The following is a 23,323-nucleotide window of genomic DNA, read 5'->3' as shown; positions in this document are numbered from 1 at the left end:
ATATCATAACATACCTTCCAAATTTGATGAAAATCAGCTCTCAATCCCAGATTCGCCAATGGATAACTTCCTCTCTCTTCGAGGTAACTTCCAGGCTCCCCTACCCTACCCATGTGAATATGGGGCTTCCCATATCACCTGTGTTTTAAAGTCAGGTCATGTGGACTGCCTAGGTGTTTTTCCTGTCTGCTAGAGACTTTGTCTTATTTATTTACTTTTCTGTATGTATTTGTCTGCACTGGGTCTTCATTGCGGCTCTTGGGCTCAGTAGTTGCGGTATGTGGGATATTGGTTCCCTGACCCGGGATCGAACGCAGGCCCCCTGCGTTGGGAGCACAGAGTCTTATCCACTGGACCACCAGGGAAGTCCTTAGAGACTTTGTTTTATTGGACATCGTTCCAGCACCAGGTGGAACCAGCTATTGGAACTGTGTGTCCGATAGCTCCCCTAGGAGAAGCAACTGATTTCTCTACCTGTCAAACTTCTGAACTGAAAAACCACAGTTTCCATTCTGTATACAGAGGACATTTTGGAGCATACCATGTCCTGGCCTATATCAAGAGGGCCTCACTGAAACTTGGGGTGCTGTATCTTGAAATTAATATTTTTTTCTGCATATGTGGCCAGAAGTTAGGTTAACAGATCTGCTAGCTCTGGTTTTAGACTTTAAACTCCACCCTGTTCTTTCTAGAGGTTGTGACCAGTATCCCAACTCTGGAAAAACTAAGGCAGGCACAGTGTTCTCCAGGCCCTCTCCAGCATTTATTGCTGGTAGACATGGGGTCGCAAAGAGTCGGACACAACTGAGCAGCTGAACTGAACTGAACTGAGACAGTCTAAGGATGGCCATTGTGACTGGTGAGATATGACATCTCTTGCTGTCTCTCATTTTTTTCAAAAAATACATTTATTTAGTTGAGTTTTTATGTATTTATTTATTCATTTGACTCCTTTAGGCAGTGGTGGGTGTTTTTTGCTGCCCGAGTTTCTCTCTAGTAGCGGCAAGCAGGGGCTCCTCTGTACCTGGCGGTGGGCAGGCTTTCATTGTGGTGGCCTCTCTTGTTGGGGAGCCCTGGCTGTAGGGCGCGGGACGGGACTATCGTGGGTCTCAGGTTTGTTGAGCCCCGGCATATGGCATCTCCCTGTATGAGGAATCGATAGTTTCCCGTGCATGGCAGGGGATAACAGCCACCCAGTAAGCCCTCAGTGGTATTCTGACGATTAGCGTGTTTGAGACTGTTTTCCCGTGTTTGTATATTTCACTAAACCCTGTGAGTCAATTTACCTGTTGTAGTGGGCTTCAGGCAGGTCTGCGGCTTATGAGTTCTGTTTCGGTTACCCACCCCCAGAGATGTTTTGAGGGCAGGTGTCATTGACAGAATATTCAGTGCCCCTCAGCACTGGATCTCAGGTTGCAGTTTCGCAGAATGTCCACAAGGTGGCAGCACGTTGCCTGCCCACCTCAGCTTGCTCAGGCAACCAGAGCCTTAGAGAAAGGTGATTAGAGTGCAGTGCGCCAGCACAAAGCCCCACGGGCTTGTGTCTCTTGGCCTCGCTCCTGTTTGTATATTTCAGTAAACCCTGTGAGTCAGTTTACCTGGTGCAGTGGGCTTCTGGCATGTCTGCCGTTTCCGAATCCTGTTTTGGTTACCCACCTCTGGTGATGTCTTGAGGGCAGGTGACATTCAGCTCAGTCAGTTCAGTCGCTCAGTTGTGTCCAAGTCTCTGCGACCCCATGAATCGCAGCACGCCAGGCCTCCCTGTCCGTCACCAACTCCCGGAGTTCACTCAAACTCATGTGCATCGAGTCGTTGATGCCATCCAGCCATCTCATCCTCTGTGGTCCCCTTCTCCTGCCCCAGTCCCTCCCAGCATCAGGGTCTTTTCCAATGAGTCAACTCTTCACATGAGGTGGCCAAAGTACTGGAGTTTCAGCTTTAGCATCATTCCTTCCAAAGAACACCGAGGACTGGTCTCCTTTAGAATGGCCTGGGTGGATCTCCTTGCAGTCCAAGGGGCTCGCAAGAGTCTTCTCCGGCACACTGACAGCCCCTCAAAACGTCTTGTGAATGTGCAGTGCCCTTCGGCCCTGGGTCCCAGGTTGCAGTTCCGGAAATTGTCCACAAGGCGGCAGCACGCTGCCAGCCCAGCTCGGCTTGCTCAGACAACCAGAGCCTTAGTGAAAGGCCGGTTTGTGAGTTCGAATGCAATGTGCCAGCCCAAAGACCCACGGACTTGTGTCTCCCGGCCTCTCTGCCCATCCCCTTCACCCCGGAGGACATATCCCAACTGCTGCAAAACCGCTGTGCTGAGGATGCTGCCACTTGTAGGTGGGGCGACTCTAAGAATGGTGATGGGAGATGGAAGCCCCATTCTCAGGACACGTGGAGCGGGGATTATTACGAGCTCTTGCAGCCCAGGGCGGCCGCCAGGTGTTGGGTGCACCTGGCCTGGGTTTACTGTAGGCAGACCGATCTGGATCTGCAGGTTGGGGTCCCAGTCCAAGGGGAAGAGATACCGCTGGTTCTCACTTGCCTGGGCATCCTCTACAGCTCCTCAGCCCCCGCAGGGTCCAGCCTTACCATCCAGGAGGGCTCAGGCTCCAGAAGTGTGACACCAGCCAGGACGCGGAGGCCTCGGGGGAATATAGTAGGCGTTTCTTTCTTTCTTTCCTTTCCTCATGTAACCATTTTGTGGTGTCATCTAGGTGATTTAATCGTTGCTTTGGTTTGAGGTGAACAGCAGCTTGATTTTTTTTCTTCATGTGCAAGTGTGGATTCGTTGTCGGATTCTTCTTCCATTGGGAATATTCCGGAGCACCCAGCGGAGCTTCCTGTGAATATATTTGAGTTTGCATATGTGACTCCAAAGCACCTCTTTGATCCCTCCCTTTAACCTTTCCCCTGTTGTAGCAAAGGTTTCTCGTTTTACCTGGTAACCTCTACTGCGTGTGTAACCAGTTTACACGTGTCGCTTTCCATATTCTCTCTGTGTGTGGTGTCCTGTTGTATTTGGTTTTGTGTCTGTGCGTTAGATCAGGCAGCGTGACTGTGTCTAACTTCATCATATTGGTGCAGATGTCATTAGATGCAATTTCACTTCCCTCCCAAGGCTAAGTGAGAGCCCACTGCCTCTATAGAGCCAACATGTTTCCTTCCCATGTCCAAGGACATCTGGGAGACTTCCACGTTCTCACCTGTGTCCACAGGGCTCCTTCGAACTGTGGGGTTCATGTGTGTTGGAATTAATGTTTTCTCTGGAGACATGGGCAAAAGTTGGATTACCAGATCTGCCAGCTCTGGTTTTATTTATTTGTTTATTTAATAAATTATTTATTGGGGGGCTGTGCTGGGTCTTCATTGCTACTGCACCTTGGCTTTCTCAAACTGTGGTACACAGGCCTCTGGTTGCATTGGTTTCTCTTGTCGTGGAGCACTGACTGGAAAGCTCAAGCTCAGTAGTTGTGGCGCACGGGCTTAGTTGCCCTGAACCGAGTGGGATCTTCCTGGACCAGGGGTCGAACCCATGTCCTCTGCATTGACAGACCGATTTTCACCACTGGGCCACCAGGGAAGTCTGGCTCTGGCTTTTGACTTTAAAGTTAACTGCATCCTGTTCTTTCTAGCGTCTGTGGCCAGGTTCACATCCATGAAAAGCTGAGGAGGGCACGGCTTTCTCCAGGTCTTCTCCTCCTGCATTTGTTGCTTGTAGACAGTCTGAGGATGGCCATTATGACTGAGAAGACATCTCTCTGTCTCGCTCTCATTTTTTTTTTTTCAGAAAAATACATTTGTTCTATTGAGTTGAGTTCTTCTGTATTTGTTTATTTAGTCAATTGATTCCATCACTGTGCTGGGTCTTCCCTGGGCGCGGCAGGCAGGGGCTCTTCTGTAGTTGCGGTGGGCAGGCTTTCATTGTGGTGGCCTCTCTTGTTGGGGAGCTCTGGCTTTAGGGCAGGCGGCTGGGGTAGTTGTGAGTCTCAGGTTTCGTTGACCCCCGACATATGGGTCTCCCAGCTGAGGAATCAATACCGTGTCCCTTGCCTTGCAGGGGGTTGTTGGGCAATGAGCCACCCCCGAAGCCCTTGGTGGTGTTTTGATTGGCATTTCCCTAATGATGAGCATGTTTGAGTCTGCTTTCCCATTTTTGTAAACGCTGTGAGTCAGTTTACCTTTTGCAGTGGGCTTCGGGCATGTCTGCCATTCCTGAATCCTCTTTCGGTTACCCCCCCCTCCGGTGATGTCTTGAGGGCAGGTGACATTGCTGCTGCTGCTGCTGCTGCTAAGTCGCTTCAGTCGTGTCCGACCCTGTGCGACCCCAAAGACGGCAGCCCCCCAGGCTCCCCGATCCCTAGGATTCTCTAGGCAAGAATACTGAAGTGGGTTGCCATTTCCTTCTCCAATGCATGAAAGTGAAAAGTGAAAGTGAAGTCGCTCAGTCGTGTCCGACTCTTAGCGACCCCATGGACTGCAGCCTACCACGCTCCTCCATCCATGGGATTTTCCAGGCAAGAGTACTGGAGTGGGGTGCCAGGTGACATTGACAGCCCCTAAAAACGCCTTGTGAATGTGCCACGTCCATCAGCCCTAGGTCTCAGGTTGCAGTTCTGGAAGTTTTCCACAAGGTGGCAGCACGTTGCCAGCCCACCTCGGCTTGCTCAGGCAACCAGAGCCTTAGTGAAAGGCCTGTTTGTGGGTTGTAATTCGAGTGCAGTGTGCCAGCACAGAGACCCACGGGCTTGTATCTCCTGGCCTCTCTGCCCGTCCCCTTCAGCCCGGAAGACATATTCCAACCGCTGCAAAACCGCTGTGCTGAGGATGCTGCCACTTGGCGGGGAAACTCTAAGGATGGCTGCGGAGGTGGAAGCCCCACATTGCTGGGACTCCTGGAGCAGGGACTGTTAAGAGCTCTTGCAGCCCAGGGGGTCCCCAGGTGTTGGGTGCGCCTGGCATGGGTTTGCTGTAGGCGGCCGGTCTGGATTTTTCAGGTTGGGGTCTCAGTCGTGGGGGAAGAGACCCTGCTGGTCCTGGGTTCTCACTTGCCTGCGCATCTTCTTCAGCCCCCGCGGGGTCCAGCCTCAGGATCCAAGAGGGCTCAGGCTCCAGATATGTGACGCCAGCCAGGACGCGCAGGTCTCAGGGGAATATAGTAGGCGTTTCTTTCTTTCCTCTTCTCACGTAACTTTTATTTTTTACTGGCATCTAGGTGACTTAATTATTCCTTTGGTTTGAGGGGAACAGCAGCTCCATTTTCTTTTTCCAGTGGAAATGTGGATTTTTTTTTCAAGTTCTTTTTCCATTAGAAGTATTCCAGAGCGCCCAGCTGAGCTTCCTGTGGGCATAAGAGTTTGCATATTCACAAAGCTACTCTCTGATCCCCTCCTTTTGCCTTTCGTCTTGTTTTATTCTGGAACCCTCTCCTTGGTGTGTAAGGAGTCGATACGTGCCGGTTTTCATATTCTGTCCGTAAGTGATATCCTGTCCTGTTTTTCTCTCTCTTCACTGCGGTAGTTCAGTTAGTGTAGTCGTGCCTCGCTCCATCACGTCCATGCAAATGTCATGATTTCATTCTTTGTCACGTTTCTTTCTTGAAGCTGAGTGAGAGTCCAGGCCTCAGTAGAGCCAACTTCCTGTATCGTTCCAGTCCAAGGACATCTTGGAGGCTTCCGTGTTCTCTCCTGTGTCCATAGAGCCGCGCCGAACCTTGGGGTTCAGGTGTGTTGGAATTACTGCTTTCTCTGGGGACATTAGCAAAAGTCGGATTCCCGGATCTGCTTGGTCTGGTTTTCTTTGTTTACTATTTTTATTTATTTCTTATGTTTTTGGCTGCGCTGGGTCTCCAATGCTGCTGCCCCTTGGCTTTCTAACGTTTGGTGCATGGGCTTCTCATTGCGGTGGCTTCTCCTGTCGTGGAGCACCGGATCGAGAGTGCAGACAGGGTAGTTGTGGCCCACGGGCTTAGTTGCCCTGGAGCATGAGGGATCTTCCTGGCCCAGGGATCAAACCCGTGTCCTCTGCGTTGGGAGATGGATTCTTAACCGCTGGACCACCAGAAATGTCCTGCCTCTCGTTTTAGACTTTAAAGTCAATTCCAGCCTGTTCTTTTAAGTAATGGTGACCAGGTTTGCTTCTCTGGAAAAGCTGAGGAGGCACGGTTTTCTCCTGGCCCTCTGCAGCATTTTTTGCTTGTAGAGAATCTGAGGATGGCCATTCTGACTGGTGAGATACTACATGTCTCTATCTTTTTTTTTTTTCTCCAAAATAATACCTTTCTTTTATTCAGTTGAATTTTTCTGTGTGTATTTATTTAGTCCGTTGATGCCTTTCGGCAGTGCTGGGTGTTTTTTGCTGCCCAGGTTGCTCTCTAGCAGCAGCAGGCCGGGGCCTCTGTAGTTGGTGGGGGGGCAGACTCTGTGGTGGCCTCTGTTGTTGGTGAGCACTATCTCTTAGGCTGGGGGCTGGAGTAGTTGTGGGTCTTGGGCTCTGTTGATCCTTGGCATATGGGATCTGCCTGGATGAGGAATTGATGCGGTGTCCCCTGCGTGGCAGGTGGATTTTTTACCAGTGAACCACCCAGAAAATCCTCAGTGGTCTTTTGATTGGCGTTTCCCTGTGTTTGAGCCTGTTTTCCCATGTTTTTATATTTCATTAAACTCTGCAGGTCAGTTTATCTGTTGCAGCGGGCTTCAGGCAAGTCTGTGGTTTACGAATCCTGTTTCGATTACCCACCTCTGGTGGTGTCTTGAGGGCAGGTGACATTGACAGCCCCTAAAAACGCTTTGGGAATGTGCAGTGCCCATCAGCCCTGGTTGCAGTTCCCATAAATATCCACAAGGCGGCAGCACATTGCCCGCCCACCTCAGCCTGCTCAGACAACCGGAGCCTTAGTGAAAGGCCTGTTTGTGGGTTGTAAATTCGAGTGCAGTGTGCCAGCTCAGAGACCCTTGTGTCTCCTGGCCTCTCTGCCCGTCCCCTTCACCCTGGAAGACATATTCCAACCGCTGCAAAACCGCTATGCTGAGGATGCTGCCGCTTGTAGGTGGGGCAACCCTAAGGATGTCGGTGGGAGGTGGAAGCCCCACTCTCAGGACAGGTGGAGCAGGGACTGTTAAAAGCTCTTGCACCCCAGGGGATCCCCAGGTGTTGGGTGCGCCTGGCATGGGTTAGCTCTTGGTAGGCCTGTATGGATTTACAGGTTGGGGTCCCAGTCTAAGGGGAAGAGTCACTGCCTATTCCAGGGTTCCCACTTGCCTGGGCATCCTCTTCAGCTCCCTCAGGCTCCACAGGGGCCAGCCTTACAATCCAAGAGGGCTCAGGCTCCAGAAATGTGACACCAGCCAGGTACTTGGAGGCCTCAGGGGAATATAATAGGCATTTCCTTCTTTTTTTTCCTTTCCTCATGTAACCATTTATTTTTTGATGGCATCTAGGTGATTTAATTGTTGCAGTTTGAGGTGAACAGCAACTTGATTTTTTTTCTTCACGTGGAAGTGTGGATTCGGTGTCAGATTCTTCTTCCATTGGGAATATTCCAGAGCACCTAGTGGAGCTTCCTGCCAATATATTTGAGTTTGCATGTGTGAATCCAAAGTACCTCTTTGATCCCTTCCTCTAACCTCTCCCCTATCGTAACCATAGGCTTCTGGTTTTATTCTGGGACCCTCTACTCCGTGTGTAACGAGTTTATATGTGTCACTTTTCAGAGTGGTAGCCTGTCATATTTGGCTTTGTCTCTCTGCATTAGATCAGGTAAGTGGCTGTGTCTAGCTTCGTCATGTTGGTGCAAATGTCATTAGATCTAATTTCACTTGTCCTCCCAAGGCTGAGTGAGAGTCCATTGCCTCTGTAGAGCCAAATTCTGTATCCTTCCTGTGTCCAAGGACATCTAGGGAGCTTCTGTGTTCTCACCTATGTCAACAGGGCTGCTTCGAACTTTGGGGTTCAGGTGTGTTGGAATGAATACTTCCTCTGGAGATGTGGGCAAAAGTCGGATTACCAGATCTGCCTGCTCTGGTTTTATTTATTTATTTTTATAAATTTATCATGTTTTTGGCTGCGCTGGGTCTTCATTGCTGCTGCACCTTGGCTTTCTAATGTTTGGTGCGTGGGCTTCTTGTTGCGGTGTCTTCTCCTGTCCTGGAGCACTGGATTGAGAGCACAGACAGGGTAGTTGTGGCCCACGGGCTTTGTTGCCCTGGAGCATGGGGGATCTTCCTGGCCCAGGGATCAAACCTGTGTCCTCTGCGTTGGGAGATGGATTCTTAACCACTGGACCACCAGGAATGTACTAGCTCTGGCTTTAGACTTTAAAGGAAATTCCATCCTCTTCTTTCTAGTGGTTGTGATCAGTTTGCATCTCTGGAAAAGCTGAGGAGGCACGGTTTTCTCCCAGGCCCTCTGCAGCATTTATTGCTTGTAGACAGTCTGAGGATGACCATTCTGCCTGGTGAGATATTACATGTCTTTCCCTCTCTGTCTCTCTCTTTTTTGTTTTTTTCTCAATACTTTTCTTTTATTCAGTTGAATTTTTCTGTGTGTATTGATTTAGTCAGTTGATGCCTTTCGGCAGTGCTGGGTGTTTTTTGCTGCCCAGGTTGCTCTCTAGCAGCAGCAGGCGGGGCCTCTGTAGTTGGGGGGGGGCAGACTCTGTTTGTGGTGGCCTCTGTTGTTGGGGAGCACTATCTCTTAGGCTGGGGGCTGGAGTAGTTGTGGGTCTTGGGCTCTGTTGATCCTTGGCATATGGGATCTGCCTGGATGAGGAATCGATATGGTGTCCCCTGTGTGGCAGGTGGATTTTTTACCAGTGAACCACCCAGGAAATCCTCGGTGGTCTTTTGATTGGCATTTCCCTGTGTTTGAGCCTGTTTTCCCATGTTTTTATATTTCACTGAACTCTGCGAGTCAATTTATCTGTTGCAGCGGGCTTCAGGCAAGTCTGTGGTTTACGAATCCTGTTTCGATTACCCACCTCTGGTGCTGTCTTGAGGGCAGGTGACATTGACAGCCCCTAAAATCGTTTTGAGAATGTGCAGTGCCCATCAGCCCTGGTTGCAGTCCCCATAAATGTCCACAAGGTGGCAGCACGTTGCCAGCCCACCTCGGCTTGCTCAGGCAACCAGAGCCTTAGTGAAAGGCCTGTTTGTGGGTTGTAAATTCGAGTGCAGTGTGCCAGCACAGAGAGCCACGGGCTTGTATCTCCTGGCCTCTCTGCCTGTCCCCTTCAGCCCGGAAGACATATCCCAACCGTTGCAAAACCGCTATGCTGAGGATGCTGCCGCGTGTAGGTGGGGCAACTGTAAGGATGGCTGCGGGAGGTGGAACCCCCACTCCCAGGACACGTGGAGCTGAGACTTTTAAGAGCTTTTGCAGCCCAGGAGGGCTCCCAGGTATTGGGTGCGCCTGCCATGGGTTTGCTGCAGGTTGGCCCGCCTGGATTTGCAGGTTGAGGTCCCAGTTGGAGGGCAAGAGGCACTGCTTGTCCTGGGTTCTCACTTGCCTGCCCATCATTTTCAGCTTCTTCAGCCCCCTCGGGGTCCAGCCTCAGGATCCAAGAGGGCTCAGGCTCCAGAAATGTGATGCCAGCCAGGTACCTGGCGGCCTTGGGAGTATGTTAGATCTTTCTTTCTTTCTTTCCTTTCCTCATTTAACTTTTATTTTTCACTGGCACCTTGGTGAATTAATCATTGCTTTGATTTGAGGGGAATTGCAGCTGCACTTTCTTTTTCCAGTGGCATTGTGAATTTTTTATCGTTCTTTTTCCATTAGGAATGTTCCAGAGCAGCCAGCTGAGCTTCCTGTGAATATGAGTTTGCATATGTCACCAAAGCAACTCTTTGTCCCTTCATTTTACCTCTCCCCTTTTGAAACCAAAGGTTTTTTGTTTTATTCTGGGACCCTCTGACTTCATCTCATATTTGTCTCTCTCTCTGCAGTAATTCAGTTAGTGTGGCCATGTCTAGCTCCATCATGTCAATGCAAATGTCATTATGTCATTCTTTGTCCCATTTCTTTCTTGGGGCTGAGTGAGAGTCCAGCGCCTCTATAGACAGAAATTCCTGTATTGTTCCAGGGTCAAAGGACATCTGCGTGGCTTCCGTGATCTCACCTAAGCCCAGGGCTGCACCAGACTTTGGGGTTCAGGTGTGTTGGAATTAAGATTTTCTCCAGAGATGCAGGCAAAAGTCAGATTACCAGATCTGCTGGCTCTCACTTTAGACTTTAAAGGAAATTCCATCCTGTTCTTTCTAATGGTTGTGACCAGTTTGCATCTCTGGAAAAGCTGAGGAGGCACAGTTTTCTCCAGGTCCTTGGCAGCATTTGTTGCTTGTAGACAATCTGAAGATGGCCAGTCTGACTGATAAGAGATGACATTTCTCCCTTTCTTTTTTTGTTTTGAAAAAAAAATATTTGTTTTATTCAGTTGAATTCTTCTGTATTTATTTATCTAGTCAGTTGATTCCATCGCTGTGCCGGGTCTTCCCTGCTGCCTGGGTTTTTCCCTGGGCGTGGCAGGCGGGGGCTCTTCTGTAGTTGCGGTGGGCAGGCTTTCATTGTGGTGGCCTCTCATTTGGGGGAGCTCTGGCTTTAGGGCACGGAGCTGGGGTAGTTGTGAGTCTCGGGCTTCGTTGACCCCCGACATATGGGATCTCCCCGGATGAGGAATCAATACGGTGTCCCCTGCCTTGCAGGGGGATTGTTGGCCAGTGAACCACCCCGGAAGCCCTTGGTGGTGTTTTGATTGGCATTTCCCTGATGATGAGCTTGTTTGAGTCTGTTTTCCTGTGTTTGTATGTTTCAGTAAACCCTGAGTCAGTTTACCTGTTGCAGTGGGCTTCTGGCATGTCTGCCGTTTCCGAATCCTGTTTTATTTACCCCCCTCCGGTGATGTCTTGAGGGCAGGTGACATTGACAGCCCCTTAAAATGCCTTGTGAACGTGCCGCGTCCGTCAGCCCTGGGTCCCAGGTTGCAGTTCCAAAACGTTTCCACAAGGCAGCAGCACGTTGCCACCCACCTCGGCTTGCTCAGGCAACCAGAGCCTTAGTGAAAGGCCTGTTTGTGGGTTGTAATTCGAGTGCAGTGTGCCAGCACAGAGACCCACGGGCTTATATCTCCTGGCCTCTCTGCCGGTCCCCTTCAGCCCGGAAGACATATCCTGACTGCTGCAAAACCACTGTGCTGAGGATGCTGCCACTTGTAGGCGGGGCGCCTCTAAGGATGGCTTCGGAGGTGGAAGCCCCATTCTCAGGACACGTGGAGCGGGGACTGTTAAGAGCTCTTGCAGCCCAGGGGGTCCCCAGGTGTTGGGTGCGCCTGGCATGGGTTTGCTGTAGTTTGGCCCGCCTGGATTTGCAGGTTGGCTTCTGAGTCAGAGGGGTAGAGACCCTGCTGGTCCTGGGTTCCCACTTGCTTGTCCATCCTTTTAGCTCCCTCAACCCCCGCAGGGTCTGGAGAGTTCAGGCTCCAGAAATGTGACGCCAGCCCTGAACCCGGAGGCCTCCGGCAGAGACAGTAGTCATTTTTCTTTCTTTTCTTTTTTCATTTAATCTAATTTTTTCCTGGCATCTAGGTATTTTAATCGTTGCTTTGGTTTAAGGTGAATAGTTCCTTCATTCATTTTGACATTTGGAAATGTGAATTATTTTTCTGTTTCTTATTCCACTGGAATATTCCAGAGTGCCCAGCAAAACTTTGTGTTAATGTATAGCCCTGTTGATGTGGGACTCCAAAGCACCTAGTTTATTCCTTTCTTTTACATTTCCCCTTTTTAAATACAGATTTTTTCTTTGTTCTGGGACTCTCTACCTCAGTGTGTAACTGGGTTTATATATGATAGTTTCCATATTACCTGTGTAAGTGACATCGGTTCTTGTTCGTCTCTGTTTGGGTGTGTTAATTGTGTTGGTACGATCACATGCAGTTCCGCCCGTGTTGCTACAGGGTCCATTATGGCATTCCTCTTCAGTCTTCTTTTTTACGACTAAGTGGTAGTTCATTGTGCCTATGGACTGAAATTCCTGTATCTGTTCCATTTTCCAGGGACATTTTGGTGGCTTCCCGTCCTGGCCTATGCCAGTGGTGATACACCGAGCCTGGGGAGAGTGTGTCATGGAATTAATATTTTCTCCAGATACCTCACCAGTAATGGCGTTACCAGATATACTTTTTGCTCCGGTTTTATGATTTTAAGGAACCTCCATGCTGTTCTCTGTGGTTGCTATGACAAATTTCCCATCTCCAAAAGGAAAGTGAGGCACCGTTCCTCACAGTTCCTCCTTTCATTTCCCTCTCCTCTTTGGTGATTGTACGTTCCTTTTCCATTGTACAGTGCTTCGAGTGCTTCTCAGGTTAAGGTGTTTTAAATGCCTGTGAGAAGAGGCTTCTGAATTCATGCTTGTCATGAAGTTTGTAGACCCTAGAGACACCGCGATCTCAGAGCCTTGAATCGTTTTCTTTCTCGATTGTGGGGCCACCTTTGCCTCTTTCCCTTAGTGGGTCTTGTTCTCCTCCACCCTTTTGCTGCCAGGACATCATCCAGTAACTAGGAAAATCTCCAGGCCGAATCCACGCACAGAACAGCTTCCACACGGAATGGTGCTATTGACTTGTTCATATCCTCATGATTTAAAACCTTTCTGTCATACTCACAATTTTGGTACCAGCCTAGATGATCTCTGTGAAATTCCACCTGCCAGCTTCAAAGTTCAGTGCGTTTCGTCGTTTTTCTTCCACTGAGGGGATTGCTGTACGTGACTGGCAAAGGCGATCAAGTTACCCATGGCTGTACTTCATTGGAATTCATCCTCAGGTCTTTTTTTTCATGTTTGATATGTTTATTTGGTTAGAATTTTTTTTTCCCCTTCCCCAGGTCTTAAATATGATCAGCTAAACATTGTCTCATGACCTCGAGGAGAGGCAGGCGGCATTCGGAAGCCTGCCGATTGGATGCTGCCCCACATTTATCCTCTGGCCTGCTTCTTGGTTTCAGAAACAAGGTCGGAGAATCATGGAAGCTCTTCTGAGGGCTCTGTGGGCAAGGCCTCAGTGCAGCTAGGAGAGGAGACAGCTGCTGCCATTTGGTGAGTGCCCACTGGGTATTAAGTTCCTTACGTTCATTGTCTGTTTAAAACTGTTCTAATAAACTTCACGAGGTAGGCATTATATCCCCATTTTATAGGTGAGGAAAGTGAGGCTGGATGGTACGTTATTTGTCTAAGGTTATTCAGACCAAAGTGTTGAAATTCAGTTTTAAACCTGGATCTGACTGTCTCCAGAGCTGCAAATTCTCTTTCTTCTTGTGATTTGTAAGAATGTGCCCTTGTCCTTAGGGAGACAAGGTTCCTGAAAGATAAATAAAGAGGTGACAGCAACTTATAATTGATGAAAGAGAGCTACTTTTATTGATACCGAAATGGTTGCAGTATATTGCTATGTAAGAGTAAGCAGGCCTGAGCAGAGCAAGGCAGGTCCCAGTGGAGGCAAACATTAGCATTATGCCTCCTACCCAGATCTGACAGCTCAGAGGGCTCCCTCGTGTCTCCTACCAGACCAGCGCCTCCCAAGGACTAGCCATTACTGCAGGTTAGCGAAGATTACAAACAAAATAATTCAGCATCTGCTCTTTTATGTTCAGATGCTTTTACTACATTTTGTTAGTGAGATTTATCCATGTTGTTACATTTAGCAGAGGCTTTCTTTTCCTTTTTTTTTTTTTTCCGGCTGCGCGACACAGCATGTGAAACTTCTCCATCCAGAGATCCAACCCAGGCTTCTTGCATTGCAAGTGTGGAGTCTTAAGCACTGGACCACCAGGGAAGCCTGCAGAGGCTTTTTAACATTGCTGAGTACTGGGAATCCCCTGCCTGTCCAGTGGTTAAGGCTCTGTGCTTCCAGTGCTGGGAGTACAGGTTCAGTCCTTGGTCAGGAAACTAAGATCCTGCATATTGTCCGGCATGACCAAGAAATAAAAATAATTGAAGTAATAAAGAACTGGGTATTATTTTTTAAGGTTACTGATTCCTATTCATTCCATTGATTGGATGTACCACTGGTTGATGGATATTTGGGTGGTTTCAGATTTGGGGCTTTTGTAAATAAAGCTACTATGAATATTCTTTTATCTGTATCTTTTGACTGACCTATTGATAACTCAGTTGGTAAAGAATCCGCCTGCAATGCAGGAGACCCTGGTTTGATTCCTTGGTTGAGAAGATCCGCTGGAGAAGGGATAGGTTACCCACTCCTGTATTCTTGGGCTTCCCTTGTGGCTCAGCTGGTGAAGAATCTGCCTACAATGCGGGAGACCTGCGTTCAATCCCCAGGTTGGGAAGATCCCCTGGAGAAGGGAATGGCTACCCACTCCAGTATTCTGGCCTGGAAAATTCAGTCCATGGCGTTGCAGAGAGTCAGATACAACTGAGCGACTTTCACTTTCACATTCATGGATATCTCTTGAATATCTATAGATAGATAGATAGGTTTATATAATTTTGCATTAATTAATCTACGAGTGGAATTGTTGCATTATAGGTTAGGCATATTTTGGCTTTAACAGATAGCTGCCAAAAGCCTCACAGAGTCGTTATGATGTATCCTCCTTCGTGCAGTGGATGAGAGTCTAGTCTCCTCCTCCGTAGTTTCTGATATTAGCCGTTCTGGTGTTAGCATAGATGTCACACACTGTGGGTTTAGTTTATATTTCCCTACTGACTAATGATGCTGGGTACCATGTTCATATCCTTATTGGCCATTCAGATACTCTTTCTGTGTCGGAAGTCATGCAGCTGCAGGAGCAGGCATGGTTTGGACTTCCCCCGGCCCCAGGGGAGTGAGTGAGCCAGCGGTGTTTCCTGCAGACCTGTCCAGGTGTGGGGCAATAGGAGGGGAGGGGGGAAAGGGGCTTGAGAGCTCTCAGCCATCAAACATCAGCGATGAAGTTGTGTTCTTTATTACAGTATTACTCAGGTTTATGGTGCTGCTGCTGCTGCTGCTGCTAAGTCGCTTCAGTCGTGTCCGACTCTGTGCGACCCCATAGACGGCAGCCCACCAGGCTCCCCCGTCCCTGAGATTCTCCAGGCAAGAACACTGGAGTGGGTTGCCATTTCCTTCTCCAATGCATGCATGCATGCTAAGTCGCTTCAGTCATGTCAACTCTATGCGACCCCATAGATGGCAGCCCACCAGGCTCCTCTGCCCATAGAATTCTCCGGGCAAGAATACTGTAATGGGTTGCCATTTCCTTCTCCAACTATGGTGATGAGGAAATAATAAATCTGAAATAGCCAATACTTACATTGGTGCCTACACCTGGAAAACAAGGTAAATAAGTATGAAAATGAGATGCTGATTATCTTTAACTCCTTGGGCTGGGCCAGGGAATTAGCCTTTACATATGATATGTCCTACTTGGCTGAGCTGTGACTGTTTTACAAGTGAGAACTAGTGATAGAATTTCAGAAAAGAATACAGTGTTGACACAATTCTTTTATCCATGGTAGTAAACTAAGTCTGGCTCTTGACAACTCAAATAGTAATACACTTAAAGAGTATGTCTTATGTAAATTATTTCTCCTCCGTTCTCATGGAGACTACAGAATAGAGAGGGAAGGCGTCTTACAAGTATTCTAACTGTTAAATAGCTTGCCCATAGTCACTGCTTTCTGGAGCAGTAATTTCAGACAATGATTTTGGAATACAGGGTCAGAAACATATTTAAACATTTTAATGAGTTAATTCCCTGGTCATGTGCCTTGAGTATAAATTGTCTCTGACCTGCCATTAGAAGCGAAGTTTAAGAATGACCACATAAGGGATGCACCTCTTAATAAAACAAAGTCCTCATGTTCCAGAAACTAAAGGGAGGGACTGAAGGACCCAGGGACTGGCAGGCCCTAACTCAGCCCTCGACAATTCATTGTCTTTCCCTTAGACTTAGCAAATTCTCTCCTCTTTGCCAGGGTGTCTGACCCTTAGTTTACTCAAATATGTTTTCACTCCAGCCAAGGCAAGGACAAAAATCCATTTCCCAGCTTTCCTCAAGTCCATGAGTGGTGGAGCCTGGATTTTCAAGTTTTTCCATCTGTAAAACGGAGACTGTAACCGCTACTTGTGGGACTATCATAAATGTGTTTTAAAAAATTGAATACACGTGAAAAGACCTTGAACTACATAGCTTATCATGTGGGTGCTCAGTAAGTGTAGCTAATTACTAGTTGAACTCATCCATTCTGGAATTTGACATACCTGATACAGACTCTGAGCTTCCTTTAGGCAAAAGGGTGACTAACTCCTAGGTTTGCTCAATACTGTCTCAGTTTTAGCACTGGCAATTTAGCATCCCAGGGAACCCCTCCTCTAGACACAAAAAGCCCCAGTTTTTGGTAATGACTTGGTAGAAGTTTGGGGGAGAATATAAGACTACCTGAGAAATAGGGGCTAAAAGCAACAATGTTTTTAGTGTCAAATGGATCTAGCAGAGATCACTTGCCTTCTGTAGTTGCTGTTGGGTATTTCTTCCCCCTTACCATTGATGTTGGCAGCCCTGATTTACGGTTCACAAAAATGGAGACTTCACTGTGGGTCCACCTTAAGTGTGTTGCGACCTTGAGCAGTTACAGTCTATTTTTCTTTTAGCTTGTGGATTAACTATTCGAATTTGTATTGAGATAATGCTGATTTAATTTTTGACATTGTGAATATCATGTTTTCTAAGAGTTCAGATAATAAAAACAAGAATGATTATCCTACCAATGCCGATATGACTCAGACATCACTGAGAAAGAAGGCTAAAGGACGTATTTTTTTTTTTAATTGAAGTACAGTTGATTTACAATGTTGTACCAGTCTGTGGTGAACAGCAAAGTGACTCAGTTATACCCATATACACATTCTTTTTCCGTTACAGTTTATCCCAGGAGATTGGATGTAGTTCGCTGAGCTGAACAGCAGAACCTTGTTGTGAATCCATTCTAAATGTAACGGCTTGCATCTACCAAGCCCAAACTCCCAGTACGTCCCCGCACCCCAACCCCGGCCCTGCCTTGGCAACCACAATTGTGATCTCTGTGTCTGTGAGTCTACTTCTGTCTTGTCGCTAGGTTCATTTGTGCCATATTTTGGATTTTAGATTCCACATGTAAGTGATATTTGTCTCTTTCTGACTTACTTTTTTAGTATGATCATCCCTAGTTGCATCCTTGTTGCTGCAAATGGCATCATTTCATTCTTTTTTTGGCTGAGTAGCATTCCATTGCATATATGTTCTGAATCTTCTTTATCCATTCATGTGTGGATGGACACTTAGATTTCTTCCATGTCTTGACTATTGTGAACAGTGCTGCTATGATCATAGGGGTGCATGTATCTTTTTAAATTATAGTTTTGTCCGGGTATATGCCCAGGAGAGGGCTTGCTGGATCATATGGTAATTCTATTTTGAATTTTCTGAGGAACCTCCATACTGCTTCCCATAGTGGCTACACCAAGTTACATCCACACCAAAAATGTAGGAAGTTTCCTTTTCTCCACACTCTCTCCAGCATTTGTTATTTGTAGACTTTTTAATGATGGCCGTTCTGACCAGTTTGAGCCTCTAAAATTCATTTTCTGCGTTATAGATACACTCTGTAAAAGAACCACCAAACTCTTTGACAGCATTAAAGAACTGTCTGTTCTACTCCCAAGTACAGTGTTTTTCAAACTGTACTCATTAGTGGATATTGGGGATATATAGTGATTACTGTGTGTGTGTGTGGTCAGTCTTTCGACCCCCATGGACTATAGCCTACCAGGCTCCTCTGTTCATGGGGTTTTCCCAGCAAGAATTCTGAAGAGGGTTGCCACTTCCTCCTCCAGGGGATCTTCCTGACCCAGGCTTCGAACCTGTGTCTCGTACATTGGCAGGTGGATTCTTCGCCGCGGAGGCACCTCGGAAACCCAGTAGTGATTAGAGACCACCATTAAAAATAATTAAGGTGGAATAGAATAGAAAACACTGGAGTGCGCCACATGTAATAATGATGTATAAAATTTTGTTTTAGTTACATTTATGCATATATGTTTGTGTAAAAAGTCAGGACAAAGAACATACATCTCACATGGGTTACAGTCAGGAAAGGAGACTCAGAAGACCACATCGTCCCCCCAAACATCTGGACAAAACGCAAAAAAGTTTATACTGTCTGCCCCACTCCCTCTTCCTCCACATTCCTCAGCCAGCACTCAGATTGCCAGTTCTCCCCATCCTCCCTAGACACAAACTGTGGTTTTCAGCCCCGCATCCAGCCTCCTTCCTGGCTTATCCATTTCTTCGTCTTTCTCGCAAGCTCTCACAAATAGGCTTTGGTTTGCTAAACTGCTAACTGACTGTCTGGCCTCAGGAAAGTGACTTCAACTGCTTAATCCTCAGTTTCCTTATTTGAAAAAAGGTGGTAATAAATTCTCTCTGTTAGGATTGCTTGTGATGGTGAAATAAAATAACCTCTGGGAAACATCTGGAACATAAGGACTGAAAGAAATACATTCCTTTCCATCTGTCGTATCCCCACCACACACCCCCAATTTAAGGAGACCCTCTTAAGAAGCATTGTCATCAGTGACAACCTCAAAGCGTGGTGTGGTGGGGAACTCCTGGGGAGACCCCAGTTTCTGTCAATCTGATGATGATTCTTACCAGTTTGTCTTGGAGAGTAATATTTTAGCCTGGTTCCCAGATTCTCTGAGTCCTCCTGCTGACTCCCTCCCCACCTTCCACCTTCGTGCCGCAGGCTGGGAAGAATCCCGATACAAGCGTTGGGCTGCTTAGGAACACTGGTCTCAAAGAGGTCCAGACACAGGTAGAAGGTCACTCAGCCATGAACAGAGGGGCTAGCCCGCAACTCCAGGGCTGAGGGTTCCAGGCCCAGTCTCCCCAGTAGGGAGCGCTGAACTGCGCTGCAGCCGCCCGTGGATGGTCCAAGGGGCACCAGGCACGGTGTGCGCCCCTCCCGGAGACGTGGGTGTCAGTGGCTTGATGCCGCGACTTAAGCACTGATTAGTTCTGGAGGAGAAAAACTGTTCCTTAATGACCTGAGGTAGTCAAGGGATGCTGCTTCTGCGTTTCCTTCTAAATCAGCCGTGGGGACCGGGCCCAAACAAGGCTAAGAGACGCCAGTTAAAGTTGTCTTTCTGAGGCTTTGCAGGGGCGATAGTTTGGGCGACCCTGTGCAGGAACCCCCCAGGTTGCCTTGGGCTCACTGGGCACCGCACCCCTTGGAGGTGAGATCGAGGCGATGCCCTGGGCCTGGCGCAAGGCCCCTCGCCCCTCTCCCATCACCGGCGGTCGGCCGCGGGCCGGTCCTTCCTAGCACCTGGGCTCCTGCTCCAGGCAGCGGCGGCGGCGGCGGCGGCGGCCCGAGCCCCAGGCAGGGCTTTTATTGTGAAAGGCGCCCCCCCTCCCGCGCTTTCGGGGAAGTGGGGAGGCTGGGCCGGACCGCGAGGCACGGACTTCGCAAACTCTGCGGACGTCCGTAGCCGATCCGGGAGGGCTCGAGGCTGCGGGAAGGGTCCCGCAGAACCGCAGATCCCGCGTGTGCATTGGCCCAGACCTCCTTTACCAAGCCTAACCGCAGAGCATCCCGCCGCGCACGCCCGCCCCGGAGTTGGCCGCTAGAGGGCTGTGGCCCCTCGGTCCCGAACCCGCGTCCAGAGCAGCCCCGAGATCCACGGGGCCAGGGGCGGGCCGGGCCGGTGGGATGAGCTGGCGAGCGGGCTGAGTGCGCCCCGGAGCCGCTCCAGCCGCCGCGGGGGACATGGTAGGAATCGCGGGCGGGGACGCGCGGCCGGGCGGGTGGGAAGGTGGGCACCCAGACAGGTGGCCGCGGGCATTGCACCCTCTCGTGGCACACGGAGCCGACGCGGCTTCCTGGGGCCTGAATTGTTCCCTGAAAGTTGCAGGAGGGCGGGGACTTAGGAAGGGGCGATCGGCTTTTCTGCTTCTCTTGGCGGGGAAGACGGTGATCGGGCGGCTTTCCTTTTGGACCTGCACATCCTGGCTGCACCGTAAGCTTCTGGCAGAGGCGCGCTGGCTCCATCCAGTCCCCAGGGCAGCGCGGGGAGAGGATTCCCTGAGGCACCCGAGGCAGCCTCTGAGGGGTGAGACGCCTTTGAAATCACTTTATTCCTCTGAAAGATGCATGTGAATTTTCTGTTAGCTTCTTACTGTGTGAGTCATGTTTTAAGAAGTAGTGCCTTGCACTTACTATCATAGAATTAAATTGGCCCTGGTAGAGTTCTCATGCTTGTCTCCAGAGCCCCACCAGGCTCCGCCTCCCAGGACCATAGAACAGATGTGGGTGCCCGGGAGGGCATCATTCACGAAGTCAAGGACCTCAAGAACAGCAGCCCTTCCATTGATAAAGCTCACAGACATTAACAAGCAGGATATACAGACCCTAAAGAATATGATTCAGGCAGCTTAGCTAAAGCACAGGTGCAGCCCCAGAAAAGGGGCTTCCTTCAGCACTGGCTGCTCAGCTCTGCTTCCACGTTAGAATCTACCTGCAGGTTCTTTCCAGTGGCTCAGCAATAAAGAATCTGCCTGCAGTGCAGGAGATGCCGAAGACGTGGGATCGATCCTTGGCTTGGGAAGATCCCCTGGAGGGAGGCACAGCAACCCACTCCAGTATTCTTGCCTGGGAAATCCCATGGACAGAGGAACCTGGCGGGCTATAGTCCATGGGGTCGCAAAGAGTGGGACACGACTAAGGAGACTGAACACACACACACACAGGCTGCCTGCAGCCCCCACCCCACCCCTCCTTCAGTTCACTGTCCTTCCCTGGGGGTGTCAGCTACTAGGATGAGTCTGAACTCTCAGGGAACCCGGAGGGCCTCTCCTGTCTGCTTCCATGCACAGCTTTTCCAGGCTATACTCATAGAGGGCAGTTTGGAGCTCAGTGGAGACACTTCTCAAGGAGCTTAGCTGTGGGCCTGGAGTTAGAAGGCCCCTAGAGACTCCTCTGCAGGATAGATGGTCTCTGGGAGAATAGCTCCCCATGGGCCCCAATGTCCTGGCAGTGACAGGACCAGAGGTAGAGGGCTGGTCACCATGAGCTGGGAGCTCAGGGAACAGGCCTGTGAGGCGGGTGTGTGTGTGTGTGTGTCTGTGTATTTCACTTTACTTTGCATAACACCTTCTCCCCTGTCCTCAGAGATTTCCATCCCCGCTCAAAACTCTAAAGAGAAATTAATAATGGAGTCTTAAGGCTGGAAAAGGGGAGTGAGTGATCGGAGGTATGGGATGTGAAAAGTCTGGAGATTTCTTTCTTTCTTTTTTTTAACCACAGAATTCCCTGTTCAGGGCCCAGAGTGTTTACAGAGGAGAGCAGGGGCCAAGGCCACCCCTCAGGGCTGGCACTGCTGGGACAGCAGCCTTCTGTCCATGGCAGAGCCGCTGGGGCTTCCTGCGGTGGAGGCTGTGAGGAGGGAGAAGTTACTTGGCTTCTGCTCGGGCAGCCTCTGGGCACCCTGATGGTATGATTGCTCCACAGCCAGGGTAGGCTTCCTGTTCCTGTGAGCCAGCGGGCTCCTGGCTTCTCACCCTCAGTTCTGGGGCATGTCGGGACCAGAACTTGAATTGGGATTTGTCTGTGTTGGGGTCCACTTGCCAGAGAGGAGCCTAATGGTCAGCCTGTGGTAACAGAATCTCCCTCCGACTGAAGGGTCCCGTGGTCCAGAGGCCTGCGGGGGCCTGAGAGCAACCTGGCGTTGGCAGGAACCAGTAAAGGAGGGGGCAGGGGATGAGTCCTTTGGGGGCCTCAGTTTCCTCCTCTGTAAAGTGAGAGATTGAACTGGATGCCCTTTGAGGTGCCATTTAGCTCCCAAAATGGTTGATGCCTGAATGATTCTGAGGCTGGATCCCAGCCCTGGTGTGGACCTCCTGTTAGCATGGGTAGCTAAAAGGTGTGGGGGAGAAGTGGTTCTCAGCCCTGACCTTCCTGTACTCCTGACTCAGCCCTGACCCTCCAAGACCAAATCCAAAGTGGGACCCAGACCAAGGGATGTTTTAAAATGAAGCCTCCCTGGATGGTCCCACTGTGCAACCAGAACTGAGAACCACAGGGCTGGAGGACTGAAGGGAAGAGGAACTGCGCTCACCTAGAGGTCCCCGCATCTGCAGATGCCGCTCGTACGTGCTCAGTCGCTCCAGTCGTGTCCGACTCTTTCGGGGCCCCATGGCCTATAGCCCTCCAGGCTCCTCTGTCCATGGGATTCTCCAGGCAAGAATACTGGAGTGGGTGGCCATGCCTTCCTCCAGGGGATCTTCCCAACCCAGGAATCGAACCTGGGTTTCCCGCATTACAGCGAGATTCTTTACCACCCGCGGCACCAGGGGAGTGCTGCTCCTAGAGACAGCCCTAAAATAGAAGGCTTCCATGAACTTCAGCTGGGAAACGATATGTGTTATATGCCCCTCTTGGAGGATCCTCCCACAGAGAAACTTCTTTTAATTCATTAAAGCGGAAATGTGAATTTCCCCAACTTATTTGTATATTCAGTAATTTTTGAACACTAACATATTACTGATCCCCCAAGGTACCTAAAATGGGGAAGCCTGTGTTAGAAATATAAACTAAATGTCTGGAATCCTTGAATGTCCTTTTGTCAGAAGTGAACACTGAACTGTGGGGCCTGTGAGGGCATTTTTGATCATCATGAAGGGGCTGTGAGTCTCAGTCAGGGCTTGGTGTGTCTGTTTCTAAAGCTAAGAGTGCAATCCTTGCCACCTTGCCACTTTCCGTACAGTGAGGGTGGCGGACTTGATGTATGCTTGGATGAAAAATATTGATAGGAGTTAATTACTGCAAACTTAATTTTTTTTTCTTTTTGGTCCTTGGGGATAAAAAATATATATGATAACAATATATATGAAATACAATACATTCTGTATAACAGTCACCACCAACTTCTACAGGTAACTTTGGTTCTCATTTTGATGTATCCTCTATTCTCTTTGAGTATTATTTTAAGACTTGTATACAGAACATGCAGTTTTGCAATCTGTCTTACTCCAGTTTCTATCCAAAAAATGTGTTTTTGCGATGTGTACATCTCTAAAAAGGTCTTCATCACCCTACTTTCAATGCTCAGTACCATGGTTATTATTTTTGTAATACTTATTTCTTTGTTTGGCTGTGTCAAGTCTTAGTTGCAACACGTGGGATCTTTTGTTGCAGTGAGTCGGCTCCAGCGTGCATGAGCTCAGTAGTTGCTGTGTATGGGCTCAGACGGTAAAGAATCCACCTGCAATGAGGGAGACCTGGGTTCGATTCCTGCGTCAGGAAGTTC

The 23,323-nt window shown here is 49.1% G+C and overlaps 1 protein-coding gene, 1 long non-coding RNA gene and 1 other non-coding gene across 3 annotated transcripts in view; 1 reads left to right on the top strand and 2 right to left on the bottom strand.

Annotated features, from left to right (window-relative positions):
• Positions 1 to 182: 182 nt before the first annotated feature.
• On the bottom strand, positions 183 to 22,958 carry LOC120867784. Its single transcript, XR_005722011.1, has 3 exons — positions 22,948 to 22,958; positions 22,092 to 22,098; positions 183 to 369 (listed from the first exon to the last, which is right to left on the bottom strand). It is a non-coding gene; the product is annotated as an uncharacterized LOC120867784 (long non-coding RNA).
• TRNAG-CCC lies at positions 293 to 365 on the bottom strand. The gene has a single exon. It is a non-coding gene; the product is annotated as a tRNA-Gly (tRNA).
• Positions 19,467 to 23,323, top strand: part of GASK1A (golgi associated kinase 1A) — a 47,656-nt gene continuing 43,799 nt past the window's right edge. The window contains exon 1 of the mRNA XM_040246116.1: positions 19,467 to 19,788. Within this exon, the coding sequence (XP_040102050.1) occupies positions 19,786 to 19,788 (3 nt within the window). The 5' untranslated portion in view covers positions 19,467 to 19,785. The remainder of the gene's footprint in view (positions 19,789 to 23,323) is intronic.

This window comes from Oryx dammah, unplaced genomic scaffold, assembly GCF_014754425.2.
Source record: "Oryx dammah isolate SB20612 unplaced genomic scaffold, SCBI_Odam_1.1 HiC_scaffold_9, whole genome shotgun sequence".
NCBI classification, from domain to species: Eukaryota; Metazoa; Chordata; class Mammalia; order Artiodactyla; family Bovidae; genus Oryx; species Oryx dammah.
The sequence above is the reverse complement of the archived record's forward strand: the minus strand, read 5'-3'. Positions and strand labels throughout refer to the sequence as shown.